Source organism: Muscardinus avellanarius (genome assembly GCF_963383645.1).
Source record: "Muscardinus avellanarius genome assembly, chromosome: 21".
Taxonomy (NCBI): Eukaryota; Metazoa; Chordata; class Mammalia; order Rodentia; family Gliridae; genus Muscardinus; species Muscardinus avellanarius.
In genome coordinates this window covers 6,339,143-6,361,386 of record NC_137807.1, presented here as the reverse complement: position 1 = coordinate 6,361,386, position 22,244 = coordinate 6,339,143, and the positions used below count along the sequence as shown (strand labels likewise).

The 22,244-nt window shown below is 50.7% G+C and overlaps 1 protein-coding gene across 3 annotated transcripts in view; it reads right to left on the bottom strand.

Moving 5' to 3' along the window:
* The window catches only part of EP400 (E1A binding protein p400), a gene marked incomplete at both ends in the record, with an annotated part of 75,286 nt that extends 53,042 nt beyond the window's left edge, over positions 1-22,244 (bottom strand). Inside the window, 5 exons of one of the 3 annotated variants that reach the window (XM_080717680.1) lie at positions 99-389; positions 1,798-2,183; positions 2,557-2,664; positions 5,117-5,222; positions 20,910-22,244. In XM_080717680.1, coding sequence (XP_080573806.1) covers positions 99-389; positions 1,798-2,183; positions 2,557-2,664; positions 5,117-5,222; positions 20,910-22,244 — 2,226 coding nt within the window. The remainder of the gene's footprint in view (positions 1-98; positions 390-1,797; positions 2,184-2,556; positions 2,665-5,116; positions 5,223-20,909) is intronic. The other 2 variants (XM_080717681.1, XM_080717682.1) reach the window with 2 other exon arrangements.

Below are 22,244 nucleotides of genomic sequence, written 5' to 3'. Positions count from 1 at the left end.
TCACGTCATCAGGATGGGAGGCCAGCGTGGACCACTCAGCAAGGAACAAGAAACGTGAGCACGGGAGTGCGTGCCGGGGACGGCTGACGCACGCTTACCAGTGTCATCTGTTCTGCCAGCTTCTCCTGAGAACTATCCTGGGAAGTGGCGGCATTCTGGGCAGGGCTCTGGGGCTTGGGTGGGGGCGCCGCCCCTGGAGACCGGGACGTGACGGGAGACAGTGCCTTGCTGCTTGCTGAGGAGGGTCTGTTCACTGGTGAGGACCGTGCCGGCGAAGGCCCCGGGCCTGAGCCACCCACAGGTGCAAGGGATGAGGACGAGGAGGAAGTGGGCAGAGACCGCTGACAGGGCTGGGCCGAGTCCAGGGTGGGCCGGGTCGAAGCCACCGTCTGGCAGGAGAGGACAGCGAGGCAGGGTCAGGACAAGGCTTTGGAGGCCCACGGCCTACCAACCAGAGCAGGGCCCAGCAGAAAGCAGCACAGCAGCCTCCCTCGCTCTCCAGGGCCAGGGACCCACAGCCACACCCACCAGCCAGTCAGAAGCCAGACTGCAGCCGCAGCAGCGACCTTGCCAGCTCACAGAACCCAGGGCCCTCCTGCAGCTCCCGCGCACCACAAGGCTTGGGTGCTTCTCTGGGGTCTTTTCTCCTCTATTTTTTAAAGTAATTTTAAGTTTTTAATTGCATAAGCTTTTTCCTAATTGAAAAATTCCACATGCAGCCCAGCAACTCAGAGGCTAAGGCAGGATGATCACAAGGTCTAGGCCAGTCTGGGTAACTCAGGGAGACCCTGCCTCGCCTAAATAAGAAGGGCTGGGGTGTGGTGTAGTGGCAGAGTGTCACGGGGTCCAATCCCCAGCACCACAAAGAAAAAAAAGACAAAGGTACAAAGAGCAAGTACAAGCCACGAGCCATCTACCCAGCAGGCGCGATCAAGCACCAGGGCCGACTGCTGGAGACTGCACGCACTGCCTGGCGCTTTAAGGAAGAAACTGCGCAGCCCCGGCCCGGCCTGGCAGGACCAGACTCGACTGCACTCCGCCAACACCCGTCCAAAGGCGACCAGTGGGAGGTAGCTCCCGCTGCGGGGATTCTGTCGTAACGTAAAACTCTGTAGGCTCTGGGCTCGTCTGTGAGGTCTGAAGCAGGCTGGCCACACGATGATGCCAACCCCGTGGGAAGCACAGGAGCTCTCAGGACCCTTCCTGCCTGGGGAGCCGGCCAGGCGCCAGCAGCCTGCTGTACACTGTGAAGCTCCTCAGAGGAGGAGTGGGGCACTGCCAATGCTCCAGACAAGGGTGGAGCCAGCGCCTTGGCAAGACGGGCCGTGCCTGGAGCCTGGCACCTGAGCAGCGGAGAGGCGCCGTGGACTGCGCTCCTGGACAGAGCACTTTATCACCAAGCAGCCTCAGCCAGCCCACCCCTCCCAGCTGGGTAACCCTGGGCCCCATCAGGACGACCGGGCAGGTCACAGCACCCGAGGCTACATGTCGTCAGTGGTGCAAGCTCCCTACTAGGAGCAATAATGGCAGCAGTTTATTGTTATTTTAATAATGATGATTACCACAGAGTGGAATAAAATTATGGTGCAATTGCTGAAGTAACCGACTGTCCTAAGAGGGCAAGTGAAACTGCTACAAAAAGATGCACAATTTAGTGTGGCACCACCCTGCCAGCCAGCAGCAGGCCACGGCACATCTAACAACCACCCACAGACAGCAGGCCACCGCACATCGAACAACCGCCTGCAGACAGCAGGCCACCACACATCGAACAACCGCCCGCAGGGTCCACAGCACCTGCGGCTGGGATGGAGGCTGGGAGGCCTGCAGCTGTGCCTTCCCGGGCATCGGGACGTGCAGGGCTGGCTGCGCGGGCTGTGCGGGAGGCGCGGGGAGCTGGCTGGGCGGGGCGACGGGCGCGGGCACGCTGAGCTGCTGCGCCTTCACAGGGACCTGGAGCTGGGCCTGGGCCTCCACCGCCGGTGGCTGCTGTGGGAACTGCAGCGCGGCAGGGAGGGCCGCGGCGGGCACGCTGGCCGGGGGCAGCCTGGTGGGCAGCTGCGGGGGCGGCGTGTGCAGGCTGGCGGCGTTCTGCACAGGGGGGCCCATCGAGGGGTCGTACTGCTGCTGGCTCTGCTTCTGTCCAGTGAGCTGCGCAGCCTGGGGGGCCGGAGGCATCCCTCCTGTAAAAACAAAGACCCCAGCAGTGACTCCAGAGCCGTCTGCCACGCAAGTGCCACGTACACACACACGCCAGAGCAACCGCTCAGTGGGGACTGTCTGAAGAGCTGGAGCCAGGAGGACACAGAGGAGAGAGGCGCTTGGCCTTCGCAAGTTAGCTCAGCAAGGCAGCCTCCAAGAGCAGCAGTCGGGGGGCGGGGAAGAGCTGAGCGGCACATGGCAACAGCGCGAGGCGCCCCGCGTGGCAAGGGGTCTCAGGCATCTCGTGTGGTGTGGACAGGGCTAAACACTCCCGCGACAGCGCCATGCCGCCCACCTCCAGGTCCCACGCACACACGCCGTGAGCTAGGAGTGCGGCTCCCACGCGGGGCTTACCTTGCACCGTCGGCATTAACTGCTGCAGAGGGACCCCTGTATTCACCCCTGGGTGCTGGAACACCACCCCTTGAGGACCCACTTCCAGCCGAGGTCTCTTCGACTGCTCTAGAATCATTTTCAAGAAAGGTGCCGTTGCACGTAAAAAGAAAACCACAGAAGCAGTAGAAAACGTGAAAATGCTCTTCGTCCTTTACAGGAGACTCCTCTATGCCATAAGGGCAAGACTGACAAATACAGTTTATTCCCATTAAAAACCTGCCCAATGCTGGGTGTGGTGGTGCACTCTTGTAATTCCAGCACTTGGGAGGCTGAGACAGGAGAATTGCAGGTTCAAGGACAGCCTTAGCTACTTAGTGAGGCCCTCTGCAACTTAGTGAGTAAAGAATTGAAAAATAGGGCTGGGCATGTAGCTCCAAGGTAGAATACTCCTGGGCTCAGTACCCAGTATCGGGAAAAAAAAAAAAAAGCCACCAACTAAGAAAAAGCACCATAGCAAGGTGAAGGCGGCAGAGTGGGCGCCCGGCCAGATGCAGCAGACAGACAGACAGAGCGTACGGCACAGCCACACTCACAACCAGACGGAGCGTGCGGCACAGCCACACTCACAACCAGACGGAGCGTGCGGCACAGCCACACTCACAACCAGACGGAGCGTGCGGCACAGCCACACTCACAACCAGACGGAGCGTGCGGCACAGCCACACTCACAACCAGACGGAGCGTGCGGCACAGCCACACTCACAATCAGACCCACGCCAGCCCACCCAAGAGTAAGCAGTCTGTCACCCCGACAGAAGGGCTGAAACGTGCGAGCAACAGACACGCTGGTGCAGGGCACCGGTCGCCCTCTGGGGACCACTCAGCACCCAGCATGGCACATCCACTCTCACAGGACTGTTAGTCTAGCCTGGGGGAACTAGACAAGCTGACAACGTCGAAGAAACACTCGCGACTAGATCTCTCTCCCTGTCTGAGTGTGAAAGAAAGAGGCGGCTGTAAGCCGGGCGAGGCGGCTCCCTGCCACCCCAGCCCTCGGAAGGCCGAGACAGGAGCCACAGGCTCAAGGCCAGCTTTAGCAATTCAGGGAGGCGCTTGGAAACTTAACAAGATCCTGCTTCAAAATGAAAAATAAAATAGGGCTGGGGGTGTACCCCAGATGCAGAATGTCCCTAGGTTCAATCCCCCATACCAAAAAATAAATAAAGCAGCAGTAGCACAAGAACACAAATAAGATCTGACTGATAAGGAGTAAATCATCCACAAAATGACACCAGTGCACGGTGCAAAACCATGGCTTGAAGGTTAAGGAAAGATTTTTGAAGGGACGTGGCAGCGAGTATACGGCCACGTAGCATGCATGTAAACCACGCCTGTGCATGGACAGAACCGTCTGTGGAACCCGCAGGATTCAGTGCACCTGCTGCTGTGGCTGGGGAGGCAGCAAGCTACTGTGACCTTCAGTCACACCCTGGGCAGTGCCTGAACCTTTCATGTCAACATTACTGCTACATTTATAGCTAAAGAAAAAGTTCTGTTTAAAAATGCACAACTTTAAAAGTGGGTGGTGAAGCTGGGCGTGGTGGTGCACGCTTGTAATCCCAGCACTTGGGAGGCTTAGACAGGAGGATCGCACGGGTTCCAAGCCAGCCTCAGCCACTTTGTGAGGCTCTCATCAACTTAGTGAGACCCTGTTTCCAGATAAATTATAAAATAGAGCTGGGGTATAGCCCGAAGGTAGAAAGCCCCTGGGTTCCATCCCCAGTACCACACACACACACAAAATAATAATAAAAATAAAAATAAAAGCCTCCCTGAATTGCTAAAGCTGGCCTTGAGCCCGCGGAGCTCCTGAGCTCCTGTCTCAGCCTCCGGAGGGCTGGAGTGGCAGGGTGCCACCACGCCTGGCTCACTGCCACCTCTTTCTTTTCAAATCCCAGTATTCAAAAGGCAGAAGGTCACAGTTCAAGGACAGCCTTGGCGACTTGCAAGACTCTGAGCAACCTGGTGAGGCCGAGTCAAAATAGAAAAGGGCTGAGGTAGAGCTCGGAGGGAGAATGCCCCGATCCAATCCCAGTACCACACACACATAGAATGCCCCGATCCAATCCCAGTGCCACACACACATAGAATGCCCCGATCCAATCCCAGTGCCACACACACATAGAATGCCCCGATCCAATCCCAGTGCCACACACACATAGAATGCCCCGATCCAATCCCAGTACCACACACACATAGAATGCCCCGATCCAATCCCAGTGCCACACACACATAGAATGCCCCGATCCAATCCCAGTACCACACACACATAGAATGCCCCGATCCAATCCCAGTACCACACACAAGCAGCTGATGGTACACTTAGTCAGCAAGATGACCAAGGGGCCCACGCACGCCCGTGGCGTGTACCTTGTCAACCAAAAGCTTCTAACTTCAGCATACACATAAACGCTCCTGTAAATATTCTGTTCATCTGATAATCACCAAAAGGCAAACGACTTCAGAGTAGGAGCTCAGCTCCGGAAAGAGCACTGGCTCTGCGCCTGCCGCGCGCCACTGTGCAAGGACGTACCTGTAGGGGGCGCCGCCTGCTGCCTCTTGAACGGGTCAGCCTCCAGGGCGCCACTGGCTCCGGCCCCCAGGCTCCCGGCTAGGGCTGGCTGCTGGAAAACACAGGAGCAGTGAGTGGGACTGTTTGCTGCTCTCGCACTAAGAATGAATGTAAACTACAGCTACGGTAATTATCCCAAACACTGACCTCATTCCTTCTTAGTAAGAGAAATGCTATCTACCCAATGTCTGTAAATACACTCAATGTATAGTGACATGTAATAAATACCTTAAGCTTCTAACTTACCTCTGGAGGAAGGAAGTACCTGTACAAGGCATGTTATTCTGGCTGTAAGTGGAAGTTCCGATTACTACTCATCTAGGTCCTGGCTTGGCAGGGGTGGGAAGCCTGGTCAGCTCCGAGCCCGCAGCGCAGGTGCAGGCTGACCAGGCCAGCCACACACCTAGCCCACACACACCAAGCCAAAGGACAAGAGATCAAAGGGAAGGCTGTGTTGTCTTCCTATGGAAAACAACACTAAAAGCCAATGCACACTGCCCAACGTGGATCTTCAAACGTTCCTCCAGTTAGCACCCTACCTGATACATACACATGTGAACACCTGTGTGCGTGTGTACTGGTTAAATAAAGCAAGAGAATCCGACTGGAAAAGGCTACACGCTGCATGGTGGCAACTACCTGTGTGTGACATTCTGGGGAAGGCAGACTCTGGATGCTGAAACAATTCTGGTTAGCAGCCAGGGGTTGGAAGGAAAGGAAGGAGGGAGGGAGGAGCAAATGGGTAGTGCAGGCATCTTCAGGGCAGCAAAAGTCTTACATGACACTATGGGGGCGCACCTGTCACTACACACTCGTCTTCACCAACAGCAAGCCCACTGCGCACTGCACTCGGCCGAGGAAGCCACAGTCCCTGAGGGCTGAGTGGGGCCAGCGGTCCTCTGTGGGGGTGCAGGAAGTGGGGGAGAGAATATGGGAACCTCTGGACCTCCCACTCAATTTTATTATGGATTCAAAACTACTCCACAGGAAGCACCCTTTGTGCTGCTGAAAGCAAGATGGCAGCTCACTTGCCTTGCGCAGGGCATCAGGGCACTCGGCCCCTCCTTCCCACCAGGTGCCATCCTGTGTCGCGGTGGACGCCAAGGGCAGGGGTGGGTGGGGCTGCTGCGTGGCTAAGGCATCTCCAAAGGACTCAAGCACCTGCACTCAACCAGTGAGGCGCTGTGAAGGCAGTTCCAGGGGCCGAAACACAATCGCCGTCCCACAGGAGGGCCCTGCTCTAGCCAGACGCCTGCAACCACTGAGGTGATACCATACAGCCACCGCCAGCCGGGCCTCAGACCGTCAACACTCAGGGCCTCCCAGCCGAGCCTCAACGTCATCTCAGGATGCCCATCACAATGGCATCCCACTCACAGGGAAGGATGGAGGAGGAGGCAGAGCGCAGGGGACGGCAGATGGGCGGCAGGAGAGAGTGGCTACGTGAAGACTGACCAGTGACGGTCTCGGGCAGGAGAAGGGCAAGCTTTCACTGGTACGTGAGCACTTTTCTAGGTTTTCTAATGTCCTAAAATGAACATGATCATTTATACGTTCAAAAGTGACTGCTGATAAAGTAAGCTGATGATGGGGTCTGTATCCAGGGACGGCCAGTGCTTCCCAGCAGGTAAAAGATGTCCTGGAAGATCGTAAGCTCTGTGAAGCACGAGGCGAGGCAGAGCGCAGGTAGCACAGGAGGAGGGCGTGGGGCACAGATGCGGAAACCAGAGGACACACCGCGGCCCTAAGAGAAGAGTGCCCGGCGAGTGCGGGAGACTGCTGCGGAGGGTGGCTCCGCGTCTTCCCTCAACCTTTCCTGGCCTGGGTATCCCAAGCAAAGGCCAGATACAAAATGAGATGCCAGGTGCCGCCTGCCTGGGAGGAGGTAGGATGTAATGCAGGCATTAAAGCAAAACAGAAGAACAGAACAGAACCCCAGGGAGTCTACCTGCCATTCACAAGTCTCCAAAATGCAAAGCTGCTCAAAAACACAGGTAAGCAAGGAAACTTGAATCCTGAGCAGAAAATAATGGCCATCTGCCCCAAGACGAAAGGCCCACTCGAGATGAAAGGCGGGGACTTCATGTGGCTTTAACAAGCAAGCCCAAGACATCGAGAAAGACAAGCAGTGATGAAGGTCAAGGGGAATCTCCACAGAGAGAAGAGGAGCCACACAGAGCTCTAGAGCTGAAAAGTAACATGAGAAACACACTCCTGCACACGCACAGCGTGGCGCAGAGGGGCCAGGGGCGAGAGACATCTCAGGAGGCTGCCCATTCTGTAACTGAGATCTTCATTACTCCTTCTGGGGATGGAGAGGGGTGCTGGGGACTGACTCCAGGGGCAGTCTAACTCTGAGCTATACTCTCCAGCCCAATTTTATTTTTATTTTGAAACAGGGTCTCACTACTTGCTGAGACTGTCCTTGAACCTTTGATCTTCCTGTCTCAGCCTCCCAAGTACAGAGGTTACAGGAGTGTACCTCCACATCGGCTTATTTTATCTTTTATTTTAAAACAGGGAACACAGCTTAAATTGTGAAGTGCTTCAATAAGTAGTAAAAATTATAGCAGTGGGATTATAAGTGTGTGCCTCCAAGTCACACCCCAGCCCTATTTCTTTCCCTTTTTTGGGGGGGTGTGGTACTGGGGATGGAACCCTTTTACCTCCGGGCTACACTCCCAGACCTATTTTATAGTTTTTATTTGGAAACAGGGTCTCTTAAGCCAGCAAGGCTGGCTTCAAACCTGCGCGATCCTCCTGTCTTCGCCTCCCAAACGTGTGGGGATTACAGGCGTACGCCACCATGCCCAGCTGGAAACAGGGTCTCTTAAGCCAGCAAGGCTGGCTTCGAATCTGCCTGATCCTCCTGTCTCTGCCTCCCAAGCGTGGGGATTACAGGCATGCACCACCACGCCCAGCACCCAAGCCCTATTTTATTCTTCATTTTATTTTATTTTTGTAGGTCTGGGGATGGAACCCAGAGGCATTCCACCTCCGAGCTACACCCCTTGCCCACGTTTTTATTCTTTATTTTGAAACAGGGTCTCACTGAGTTGCGAAGGGCCTCACTAAGTAGCTGAAGCTGGCCACGAACCACGATCCTCCAGTCTCAGCCTCCCGAATGCTGCGATTACAAGCGTGCTCCACCATGCCTGGCTTATTCTTTATTTTAAACAGGGCTTCACAAGTTGCTGAGCCTGGCCTCAAACCTGCAATCCTCCTGTCTCCACCTCCCAAGTGTGCCACCATGCCCGGCTTCATTGTACATGTTGGAAAGGGAAAATGGAAAAACAGACATACAACTTAAAAGAGCAATAAAGCGAGTACTATGTGCTTGTCACATGATTTAAGAGATAAACATTGCTCGTGCCTTAAAACTCTCCCCATTCTTTTTTTTCATACTGCTTCATCTTTTTTTTTAATTTTTTTAATTGGTGCAGTATTCATACATCATAATGGTATAAAGAAAATACTTTTGTAGACATACATGCACACATCGCCCAGTCAGCCCCCACCGGATCCCCACCCCGTTCCCTCCCCATCCCTCCTTCCCATGCTTGGCTTAGTGGTTGACATCTAGTATTATAGCAATTTATCCAAAATTAACAATGATAATCTCACATAAGTTTCATTTGTCTGATACCAAGCTTTTGATGACTTAAAAATAACATTCCAATATTTCTTTTTGCTTTCTTTCTTACCAGAGAATATTTTTCTTTTTTTTTAGGTGAAACTAAAATAATTTATTTATTTTTCAGAAAAAAATTTATCCTATATGGAATATGGACTCTAGATACCCAAAACGATCTCGAAAAAGAACAAAGCTAGAAGATATATATTTTCTGATTTCAAACCATATAAAGCTACAATAATTGAAACAGTGTAGTACTGTTCTAAAGGCAGATATATAAACCATTGGAGTTGAATAAAAGCCTAGAGATGAATTCTTCCATATATTGTCAAGTTATTTTTGACAATGTTTCCACAAACATTTGGTAGATGAAATAATAATCTTTTAACTAAATATTGTTGAAAAATAATAATTACATGAAAAAGAATAAAACTGGACCCTTACCTAACACCATATACAAACATTAACTCAAAATAGATAAAAGACCTAAATATAAATCTTAAGACTATAAACTTTTAGAAGAAAATCTGGGTCATAAAACCTCACAACATTGAAATTGGCAGCGATTTCTTGGATATGATTTCAATGGCACAGGCAACAGAAGGGAATACAAACTCCCTAAAAAATAAAAAAAAACTGTATATCCAAAGACAATGTAAACAGAGTTAAAAGTTACTGATAGAATGGGATAAAATATTTCCAAATGCTTTATCTGAAGGTATATTAATATTCCAACTAGAAATCCTAAAACTTAGCAACAATAAAAGCAAACAATACAATTTAGAGATATGTAGAAGACTAACATAAATAGTGAATCTCCACAGAAAACCAATCTTAGTTATCTGTTGGATGGAAAATCTTGTTTCTCTGGTTCTGGTGTGTGTTACCTATTTCTTCTTTGTAGTTAATCTCTTTGAGTATTTTCTCTAGCGCTGGTTTTGAAGACATAAATTCCTTCAGTTTCTGTTTGTCGTGGAAGCTTCTTATTTCCCCATCTAATTAGATAGAAAGTTTTGCTGGGTAGGAAATTTTTGGCTGGAAGTTGTTTCTTTCAGAGTTTGGAATATGTTACTCCAAGGCCTTCTGGCTCTCATGACTTGGTTTGGGAAGTCTGGAGTGATGCTAATCGGTTTGCCTCTGAATGTCACTTGGCCCTTTGTTTTTGTTGCCTTTAAGATTCTCTGCTTGGCTTCCACATTGGTCATTTTGACAATTATGTGGCGTGGGGATTCTCTTCTCCGATCCTGTCTAAATGGAGTTCTATAAGTTTTCTGGACCTGTGTATCAACCTCTTGCTCTATGTTTGGAAAATTTTCTGCTATTACTTCCTTGAAGAGATTGTTGATCCCTTTGGTTTCACTTTCTTTTCCCTCCTCTATTCCAATTAGTCTTAGGTTAGCTCTCTTAAAATGGACCCATCTTTCTTCAATGTCAGATTCCTGCTGTCGGATTTTTTTTTCTAAATTAGAAACTATGCGTTCATTTTTGGAGTGATCATCTTCTAAGAGCGAGATTCTGTTCTCCATGTGGTCTAATCGGTTGTTTGTACTTTGAATTGAGGCCTTTACTTCATTAATTGCATCCTTTATCTCTTTTTGGCTTTCTCTGAATTCTTTTCGAAACACCTCTATTATTTCTACAGTTATTTTCCTGATTTGATCTTCTAGAAATCTCTGAATTTCTGTTTTATCGGGTTCTGATGTTGTGGGGTTGTGGGCATTCATTGCTCCATTGTTATTCCTCTTTCCCATGATTTCAGAAGTTTGTGCCTTCTCTGGGTTCTTCCCTTGGGTGACTACGACTTCACTTAAGGTGCTCTGGATCTCGAGTCTGTGGTATCTCAGTCCCCACTACTCATTTACTGGGTTTTATCGCAGTCTCAGACCCAGGGAGCCAATCTAGGCTGCTTTAGACCATGGGGGGGTGCCAGGTTGGGCATTCTCCTATGGTGTGATATCTCTGCCACTGCCACTCCCCCACTGGGTCAAGTCCCTGGGAGTGTAGTACTGGGATTTCTCCTCTAGGGGCCGCAATTTGACTCACTGTTGTTAAGTGTGCTGATGGAGCTGTAGTGGACTCGGTGAATTTGCTGCTGCAGCCTCCAGTGGCAATATGGCGCCGCTGCCACGCCCTCAGCCGTGAGGCTGGCGTATTTCTTCTCTGGTTTTGAGCTCCGCTCTGAGTCCCTGCAGAGTATGCTGAGCCCAGCCAGTGGGAGCTTTAGATGCTCTCTGCGCCAAAAAATCTGCCGAATCCCGCCCGGCTGATCCTCAGCGGCTCACCTCGGCTCACTGTCCGCCGCTCCTCTCTGGAGCCTGGTGGGCTCAATGTTGAGTGCGTTGGTCTATAGCCGCCCGGTGAACTCACTGCTGCCGCCAGCAGTAAGGTGCTGCTGCCGTGTCCTCGGCCAAGAGGCCAGCGTATCTCCTCTGTGGCTCTGAGCTCCGTTCTGAGTCCCCCTCCTCTCTGGGGCCTGGTGTGGCTCTCCCCATTCTTCCTGCCAAGCCACTCACTACTGCAATGGTGTACTAAACATCTCCCGATGAGCCCTTGCACACTGTTGGTAAGAATCTAAAGTACTACAGCCATTACAGAAAACAGAGTGGAGGCTGGGAGTGCTGCCTAGGCCTGTGACCCCAGCATCTGCGATTACAGGAACCAAGAACAGGAGGACCGCAAGGTGGAAGCCAGTCTCGGCAACTCAGCAAGGCCCTCAACTCAGTGAGACCCTGTTTCAAGATTAAAAATTAAGCGGGGCAACTTAGCGAGACCATTGCCAAATAAGAAATAAAATCAGGCTGGGGGTAAAACTTGGAAGTAGAATGCCTCTGGGTTCAATCCTCAGTACCCCCACACACTCACACATAAATAGTAATAATTAATAAGAAGAAGCAGCAGCAGCAGCGAGTGGTGGCGCACACTTGTAATCCCAGTACTTGGGAGGCTGAGACAGGAAGATCGTGGTTCATGGACAGACTCAGCTGCTTACACCCTCAGCAACTTAGTGAGACCCTGTTTCAAAATAAACAATAAAAATAGGGCTGAGGGTATAGCTCAAAGGTAGTATACCCTTGGGTTCAGCACCGCAAAAAAAAATAAAAATAAAAATAGGGCTGTGCTTGTAGCTCAGAGGTAGAATGCCCCTGGGTTCCATCCCTGGTACTGCACAAACACACACACAAAAAAGCAAAGCTGGACTTGTAAGAAGACTAGAATCCCAGTTACCAGGGCCTAGGAAATAGCAAAATAGGGCAATTCAATACAATGAGTAAGTTCCAGGCACAGTGCAAGGTCCTGTGATCCCAGCCCCTAAGAGCACAATATGGATTGCTTAAGCCAAGGAGTTGGAGGTCAGCCTGGGCAACACAGTGAGATCTGTCTTGATAAATAAATTAAAAAAGAGGATAAATAAGTTAAAAAAGATAAATAAATTAAAAAGAGGGTGTGAAAGGACATGCTTGTAATCCCAGCATTTGGGAGGCTGAGACAGGAGGATCACACAGGTTCAAGGACAGCTTCAGCTATGTGGTGAAGCCCTTTGCAACTCAGTGAGACCCTGTTTCAAAATAAAGAATAAAAAACAGACCTCTTGGAGGTAGAATGCCCCTGGGTTCCATCCCAAGTACTGAAAAAAAAAAAAAAAAAAAAGGAAGCTGAGCATGGTGGTGTACATATATAATCCCAATACTTAGGAGGCTGAGACACAAGGATCACAGGTTCGAGGGCAGCCTCAGCAAGTAGTAAGAGTCTAATCAACCTACCTAGATCCTGTTTCTAAATGAAAATAAAATAGGAGTGTGGCCGGGCGTGGTGGCGCACGTTTGTAATCCCCGCGCTTGGGAGGCAGAGACAGGAGGACCGCGCAGGTTCGAAGCCAGCCGCGTGCGCTGGCTTAGGAGACCCTGTTTCCAAATAAAAATGTAAAAATGGGTCTGGGAGTGTAGCCCGGAGGTAGAAGGGCTTCCAGGAACCCCAGTACCACCAAAAAAATAAAATAAAATAAAATAAAATAAAATAGGAGTGTGACTCGGAGGTAGAATGCCCAAGGGTTCAATCCCAGCACCATAAAAATAAAGAAATGAATAAACATACAGCACAGTGCCTATAGTTGGTAATCTTGTACCACAGTCCTCAAATTTGCTGCAAGAGAATTACATGGCCTCAACACACAAAACATAACTATGAGGTGATGGGTATATAAACTTTTTTGGTGGTACTAGGGGTGGAACCCAGAGGCTTTCTACGTCCAGGCTATACTCCCAAACCTTTTTTTTTTTTTTTTTTTTTTTTAATTTGGAAACAGGGTCTCGCTAGGTTGCTGAAAGCCTCACTAAGTAGCTGAGGCTGGCTTCGAACCCTGTCCTCCTGTCTCAGCCTCCCAAGCGCGGGGATTACAAGCGTGCGCCACCACGCCCGGCAATGGGTATATAAACTTGATTGCGGAAGTCAGATCACCACACGTATATCAGATCATGACTTTGCACACCTGAAATACATACAATTGCCGGGTGTAGTGGCACACATTGTAATCTGGATAACACAGTGAGATTCATCTCGATAAACAAATTAAAAAGTACTTGGGAGGCTGAGACAGGACAGCCTCAGCTCCTTAGTGAGGCCCTCTGCAACTCAGTGAGACCCTGTTTCAAGATGAAGAATTAAAAAATAGGGCTGGAGGCTGTAGCTTGGGGGAAGAATGCCCCTGGGTTAAATCCCTAGTATTGCAAAAAAAAAAAAAAAAAAAAAAAAAGAGAAATACATACACTTTTATTTGCCAAATATACGTCAATATAGCTGGGGAAAACACAGACACACACACACCTACAGATTTATCTCCAAGTGCCCCGGCCTTGCATGTACTGAAGTTGACATTACAGGACGTCTACCTCTGTTCTGTAACCGCCCTTCACGCTGCGATGCCTGTTGGGGCATGGTCCGCGGGCGCCCGCTGGCCGCTGGTGGATCCCTGTGTTGAGCGTAGTCAGGACCCACTCTGCTGCCAGCAGCCTTCCGGCTCTTTCCAGTGCAGGCACTTACAAGCCATGCTGCTAGAACACCCTACAGGTGTGTTCTGGTCCAGGAAAACCAGACACCTCCACAGCACTCTGCCAAGGTGAAGGATGTGCTGTGGCTACGTCCCAAATGCCCCGACCAAGCACACTCCGCCAAAAGCGAGCAAGAGCCCTGTGGATCCGCATCTGTACATCTCACCAACTGGTCTCTGGAGGCCTGTACGTGTAACAGTAAATCCGAGCAGTTTAATTTGAGCTGAGAACACTGAGCATCCTTTCACATCTTGCTGGCGCTCCTTGCCTTCCATGGTCCTACTGTTCTTAGGCAAATGTTTATCCCTGTGGTCTATAACTGCATCAATACACTGCACTTCTCCAAACATCATGGGAGAGATGCCCACCCGTATACCTTCTGACAATCTCCAATTTAATATTTATCTTCAAGCTCGTTACAGCGGGTGTGTGAATAACAGAATCAAATTATTATTCTCCACACAAAGGAGCCAGGCTCCTAGGAGACAGGGCTGATTACAGGGCTGGATCAAGAAACATACAGCCAGGATGGTGGCCCACGCTGTGATCACAGTGCCGTGGGAGGCTGACAGGAGGGTTATAGGCTCAAAATCAGTCTCAGCAACTCAGTGAGACCCTCAGTAGCCTAGTGAGACCCTGCTGCAAAACAAATTAAAAAAGGGCTGCGGGTGAAGCTCAGAGAAGAATGTCCCCGAGTTCAATCCCCCACTATCACATACACACACAAAAAAGTACAAATACGCCAGCTTGAAGGGGCATTGCAGGGAACATGAGCATCAAAATTTTAAAAATGAGCCAAGCGTGGTGGCGCACGCTTGTAATCCCTGCGCTTGGGAGGCGGAGACGGGAGGATCGAGCAGGTTCAAAGTCAGCCTTGCTGGCTTACGATACCCTGTTTCCAAATAAAAAATATAAAATAGGTCTGGGAGTGTAGCCCGGAGGTAGAAGGGTTCCATCCCCAGTACCACCAAAAAAAAAAAAAAAGAGAGAGAAGCATATTTTGGCAGCGCTGTGGATTTTACGTGTATATGTGTCAAATCTCAGCAAGCTGCAACACTTAGGATCACTGCACTCGGTTTATAGAGAATATCACGCTGAGCCGGGCATGGTAGGCACCTTGTCATCCCAGCATTCGGGAAGCTGCTGAGACCAGAGGATCGCGGTTCACAGACAGCCTCAGCTACTTAGTGACACCCTCCGCAACTTAGTGAGACCCTGTTTCAAATAAAGAATAAAAAACAGGGCAGGGGGTATAGCTCAGAGGTCAAATGTCCCTGGGTTTCATCCCTAGACCCACCAAAAAAAAAAAAAAAGAGAATATCACGTTGAAGGCAACTCACCACTTTTATCAACTAAAGAAGAATAATCACAAATCACATTGAAAGATTCAGAAATAGCCCCGGGCATGGTGGCGCACGCTTGTAATCCCCTCCCTCACCTGGGAGGCAGAGACAGGATTGCGGGCAGGTTCGAAGCCAGCCATGCTGGCTTAAGAGACCCTGTTTCCAAATTTTAAAAAAGTATAAAATATAAAATAGGTCTGGGAGTGTAGCCCAGAGGTAAAGGGTTTCCAGGAACCCCAGTACCACCCAAAAAAAAAAAAAGGACCTCGCCGATGCCGCAGCTGGCAGCTGCGGTCAGGAGGTGTGAGGCCACCCACTGCAGACACGGGAGCCCTGCCCGCGGGAGCCAGGAGGTGAGACGAAAGGCAGAGAGCAGAGAGGAGCAGAGAGGAGCAGGGAGGAGCAGGGAGGAGCAGGGAGGAGCAGGGAGGAGCAGAGAGGAGCAGGCCGCGGCCGCCTGCAGCCACAGTCCTCCATGCAGACTCCCAAGGATCCACAAAACAGCTCCTGGGACTAACAAGCGAGGCTGCAGGACTGCAAAACACAGGTGCAAACAGCCACTGTGTGTCTACAGACCTGCAATGAACACTTGAAAATCATCCCTCAATTTTCAGTTCTGTTTATGATACCACAAAAGCTGATATACTTAAGTGTTAATCTACCAAAATACATACACAGGATTAGTATGCTAACAAGTATTAGACAGTGATGAAGCCAGGCATAGTGGTGCACACCTGTAATCCCCAGACTTGGGAGCTGAGACAGGAGGATTACGGGTTCAAAGCCAGTCTTAGCAACTTAGCCAGAACCTCAGCAACTTAGACCCTGTTTCAAAACAAAAATAAAATAGGGCTAGGGGTGGAGCTCGGAGGTAGAACACCCTGGGTTCGGTTCCCAATAACAAAAAAATAAAAACTGAAGGCCAGGTGTGGTGGCACACGCTTGTAATCCTAGTTCTTGGGAGGCTGAGACAGGAAGATTGTGAAAGTTCGAAGCCAGCCTCAGCTACTTAGTGAGGCTCTCAGCAACTCAGTGAGACCTTGTTTCCAAATAAAATATAAAAATAGGGCTGTGGGTACCCTGGAGGTAGAACACCCCTGGGTTTCATCCCGAGTACCAACAAAAACCACAAAAACCTAAAGTGAATGCCCATGGCCACACCAAAAACTGTACAACTATAGCCTCTTTATATGAACTACAGCATCTTTATTCCCAAATCCCTAAAATGACAGGTGCAAGGGTGCATGCCTGTAATCCCAGATACTCAGGAGATGGAGAAGGGAAGATCCCAAGTTCAAGGCCAGCCTGGGCAACTCAACTATACCTTATCTCAAAAAAAAAAAAAAACAGGCCTGGCGTGGTGGTGCTCACTTGTCATCCCAGCATTCGGGAGGCTGAGTCTGGAGGATCGCGGTTCGCGGACAGCCTCAGCTACTTAGTGAGGCCTTCTGCAACTTAGTGAGACCTTGTTTCAAAATAAAGAATAAAAAATAGGGCTGGGGGTAAAGCTTGGAGGTAGAATGCCCCTGGATTCCATCCCTAGTACCACAAAAAACAAAAACAAAAACAGAATCCATCACTAAGATGGAAGTAAGCCAAGTACCCTTCCACGGATGAAAGGATAAACAAACTGGGCGCACTCGCCCAGGAGCTCCTGCTGCAACCCACGGCACACCCTGCAGCCTCTGAGGCTGCTGCTCTGCATGAGGCCTGGCTGGAAAGGCCGCTCTGCGCTCCTGCCCCGACAGTCAGAGCGGATCACAGAGGTGCACCAGGGTGCACAGAGGTGCAAGTTTGGGGCTGGTCGGCTATTCTGTCTCTTCACTGTGGAGTGAGCAGAAAATTCTTGAAAAATTAGATTTTTCAAGACTCACAGAAGACCGAGGAAGAGCAAATTTCACCGAATATAAATTAAATAATATAAATTAAATAAGTTTAAATAAGCCAAAATATATTTAACTCACTGGTGAAAATAAGCATCCCTATGTGAATGGATATAGAAACGAAGAGAAAAGAAAGCTCATCATTTTGACAAATTAATGACCTGGATGTGGCAGCACATGCTATAATCCCAGTAACGGGAAGGCTACAGACAAGAGGATCACAGGTTCAAGGTCAGCCTCGGCAAATAACGACTCTCAGCAACCTAGCAAGAACTTGTTTCAAAATAAACAATAATGCTGGGCGTAGTGGTGCATGCTTGTAATCCCAATACCTGGGGGCTGAAACATCCTCAGCTACTTAGTGAAGCCCTTCGCAACTCAGTGAGACCCTGTTTCAGAAAATAAAATACTAGAGCCAGGCATGGTGGTGCACGCTTGTAATCCCAGCATTCAGGAGGCTGAGACCTGAGGATCGTGGTTCATGGACAGCCTCAGCTGCTTGGTGAGGCCCTCCACAACTTAGTAAGACTCTGTTTCAAAATAAAGAATAAAAAATAGGGCAGGGGGTGTAGCAAGGCAGTCGAATGCCCCTGGGTTCCCTCTCCAGACTCACAATATAAATAAATTAATTAATTAATAGACTAAAAAATAGGGCTAGGGGTAGAGCTCGGCGGTAGAATGCCCCAGGAGTCAATCCCAAGTACCACAAATTAATTAACTAATTAATTAATGCAGAAAGAATGATGGAGGCAGGAAGTCCACTTGGGATCTTTATAGAAATAACAAGATTCAGACGCGACTCGTCAACAGACACTAGAATCCGTGGGTCAAAAGTTCACTGAGATCCAAGACATGTGCACGCCTCAGAGCATCTTCCCAAATTCCTCATCTACCTGAGGAAAAGTGAACAAGTGTCCTGGGCAGATCTGCCGGGCAGCACCTGGCCGGGCACTGGAGGCTGGCATCCCCACTCAGGGACAGTGATAGCGTGGCTTCCTGACAGGACACTCTGAGATGAACATGTCATCACTTCTGGGTTGTTCCTCTCCAAAGCACATGACCTGAGTCCAGCACCAGGAAACATCAGACAGTCCTTACTTCAGGACACTCTAGAAAATAACTGAAACATCACAGCCACAGTGTCGGAAAACCAGCCCGATTAAAGAGCAGAGAGGCTGGACAGCTAAGTGCTGCAGGAGATCCCAGGCGGGCCCCGTGGACGGAGGTGAGGCCTGAGCGAGACGGCAGACCCACAGGAGCGGGGTCATGGCGACGCTCGTCCTTCCTGCCAGGTGTGGGAGCGTCTGGGGACCAAGGACGTGCTACGAGGCCGCACACATGAGCACGAGAGCGAGGCGAAGGAGCAGCAAGCTGCGAGGTTGATTCGGGAGGGCATGGGGCTGCATGACACAGCAACTTTAGGTGTGTTGAGACTTTATCAAAAATAAAGTAACAACAGGGGCATCTCCAAAGACGCCATGCTTCTGGATCCAGCACCATCTATCTGCGCTGCGCTGGGGCCTGTTCGGATTCTCGGCGTTCCCAGTGTGCACTCACGTGGCCTCACCCAGAGGCCTGTGGGCCTGATGGTCAGGGCTGTTTCAGTTGGTATTTCCTCTAGCCAAGGAAAATACCAAATGAGCATTTTTTTAAGACTCTTTTTCTCGTTCTGTTTTGCACTGTTCTCAAAATACAGGTCAAAGACACAAGAAAGAGGAAACATTGAAAACACAGCACACAGGGATCCTGAGCACAGTTGACAGGACTTTGAGTATCAGGAAGACATGCACTCTAAAAGCTACCACCACATTGCAGGTATATGAAACAATCAAGTAAGGTCGTGTTGTCATTTACTCATGCAATTCAATTTTACCACTGTATATGCAGAAAGGTTTTTTACTTCTTAAAAATAAGGAATGGGCTCTGGAAAAAATGCCAAAGAGCAAATAGTATATTGAGGGTTAAAATATCTGATGAAGGGAACGTTTGGGATGAGACTACAGTTTAGAACCATCGAAAAGTACCTGGAACGGTTGCTGCTGGGATGAAAAAGCAGCAGAAACATTTGGCGGAAGCTGGGTTGCTATAGCAACAGGAGTCCCAGTCTGCCCATCCTTGCCTGTCACAACCTTTACCTGAGAGAAATATTTTGAGAAAAAAAGGCAACATAATTTTTAAGACTGCTCAAAATTTTGTTAAGTTTCATTGCTGACAGCTCACTGATTTAGGTGTTTAAAAATATTTTGCATCAAATCCTGTACAAGACCCTGGACTGACTACAAGATCGACAGCATAACAATCTAACAACTGTCGGTCTTCAGCAACTCCAGTGTAGATCACAGGCAACATCCCACCTGGGCTCTGCAGCACCACACTTTACAGCGGGAGCCGCAGACAGACAGACCCAGCGGCCTCTTGACCTCTTGCACTGCAGTGCCCAGTCACCTACCGCCGGCCACACGGCCAAGCCCCTCTGCAGCAGGAAGCTGAGGGGGCCGGGCTTTTCTCTACAAGTACAGTCACAGGGGTTGGTTTACAGACAACATTGGTATACAAACATAGAGAAGTGAACTTCACTGTTTCATGACAATAGAGGTGAAGTCCTTGAAATAATCATATAGACCTTCTGAAAAATAAAAGCGGTCCATCCAGGGAAGGGCTCTGAAGAAGACACAGATGGCGAAGCCACACAGATACACCCATGGATGCCAGAGGACACTGGAGCAAAGAGACCAGCTTTGGCTCACCAAAGGCTGGTTTCTTTGCAGAAGGGCTGACAAAGGTTTAGGTTATTTTAGCTATGTTTTAAAACAAAATAAGCTCTACCAACATAGGATACACTGCACAACACAAAAGCACAAAATACAGTGCATTACAGTACAGTTCACCATCCCGTGTTCCGGAAACAACAGGAGCACCACAGGGACCACCATGAGGTGGGACTTACTGCACACCCAGTCTAGGCACCCAAAAGTAAGGCGTGCATGCGTGCGTGCGTGCGTGTGTATGTGTGTGTTACTAGGGATGGAACCCAGGAGAATTCTACCTCTGAGCTATACACTCCTAGCCCTGTTTTATATTTTATTTAGAAACAGGGTCTCACTAAGTTGCTAAAAGCCTCGCTAAGTTGCTGAGGCTAGCCTTGAACCTGTGATCCTCTTGTCTCAGCCTCCCAAGTACTGGGATTACAAGCGTGTGCCACCACGCCCGGCTCAAAAGATTCTATCTTAAATATCACTTTGCAAAGTGTGAGTTGAAAATATGATCTCAAATCTAAGGCTACATTTAAAAATTGAAAAAGAGCTCTTGGCTTTGTGCCACAATAACTGCATTTTAATTATAAAGGCCCCAAATGAACATATCTGGTGACTTCTGGCTGGACACTGAAATCGCGTTTAAAATTTTTGTTGGCAGTGTCTTCACAGACGGACCTGTTAAGTACAAGGGGAAACTTGAAAACCAGGCCACGGGTACTAAGCCTCACACCACTGAAGAGCCCTCCCTGCCGGCCGCAGAGGGCTGGCGAGAGGCATCAGGATCAGCCAAGGACCACAGACCTGGACAGAAGGGGGACTGGCCGCGCCAGCCAAGCTCTGCTCTGCACCCAACAGGACCTCCAGGCACTGCCCCACCCTCCCTTCCCTCCTATCTCAGCTGTGCTACACCGCTTCTTCCCCTTCAGGGAGAAAGACAGTGCTTTCTTCAAAGTGACTCCTTGTTAAGACTTTCACGAGAGCACAATCTCTGCAGGGCTCAAAGGCAGTTCTAAGTCATAGTTGCAGACATCAACCTCCTCACACGTGTCCTCTAGCTGATTAAACTGCCATTTCTTACCTCGTCATTGATGACCTCCGATTTCTCCTCCTCCTCCTCCTCCTCCTCGTCCTCTTCCTCCTCTTCGATGTCCAAGTCGTTCTGCCTGAGATATGCTTGTAATGGGGCGTAGTGCTTCTTCTTGAAAGCCAGGAAATCCATCATGTTCCCTTGAAGGTGCTGCAGGAAGAACAGTTCGACCAGGTACTCCCTGAAGGCCTCCCTGAGCGCCTCCATCTCCTTGTGGTGGTGGTCCAGGCACTGCTTCCTCATCTGCGCCGTCTCCTGGGAGGCCGGGGGGATCTCCTCCAGCTTCCTGGGAGCCTTCTTCACCCCCGAGCTGCCCGCAGACGTAAGGGGCAGGCTGGAAAGGCCCGGGGGCATGGCAGTTCTGGAGGGGCTGGTAGGCGGCGGGGAGGTCATGCCAAACGCCGAAGCCCCCCCAGCGCTGGGGAGCAGCACGCCACCGGGAGCCCTCTCGAAGCCCAGAGGCCGGCTCGGCGGCCCCTGCAGCGCCTGCTGCTGCTGGATGAGCTGGCCCTGGATGATGCTGCTGATCTGGGGCGGCAGGCTGGCCGTGGCGATGTGGCCCGGGCTGGCCAGAGGCGGCAGGCCGGCTCCTCCCGCGGCGGCAGGGCTCTGGGGCCCCAGGTGGTGAATGGTGCCTCCTGACTGCGCGTGGGGCTGGGAGAGTCTCCGCTCTCGTGCTGCGATGGGCGCGCCTGCATGCTGGAGTTGAACCTGGGCCCCCTGGCCTATCTGCGTGAGGCCTGGAGCCTCCTGAAACACAAAGTGCCCGCCGCTGGACGGGCTCAAGCTGATCTGCCGCACAAGCACGCTGGCGTCCACAAAGCCTCCAGTGGGGCTGCTGCTACAGATGCCCAGCCCGGGGCCTGGCGCCCCGGTGCGCACACTCTGCAGGGCCTGCCCTGGTCCCGGGCTGGGCTGCGTGGGGCTTTGTGTCTGAACCTGCTGGGAGAGGGGGGACGTAACTTGAATGTACGAGGGCGAGCCATGCTCAAAGCGCCTCTGCTGCGCACTGAACTGGAAGCCTGGAGAGGTGGGGTTGGGCAGTGGCAGTGGGGCCAGCGTGAGCTGCTGGTTCCCTCCCACAACAGGGCCAACGTTCTGGAGGGCGATGTTCACGTTCTGCCCAGCCACAGGACTCCTACTCATGAGCTGCTGGATCTGGTAGCCAGGGGACTGGGGCGCAGAGGGGCTGGCTGACGGAGCAAACGGTGCTGCAGGGGACGGGGGCAGATTTGGGTGGGCCGGCTGCTCCTCTTCACTGCCAGTGAAGGACCTGGACCTCTGCAGCTGCTGCTGGACACTCTGAGGACCGCTGCCATGGTGCAT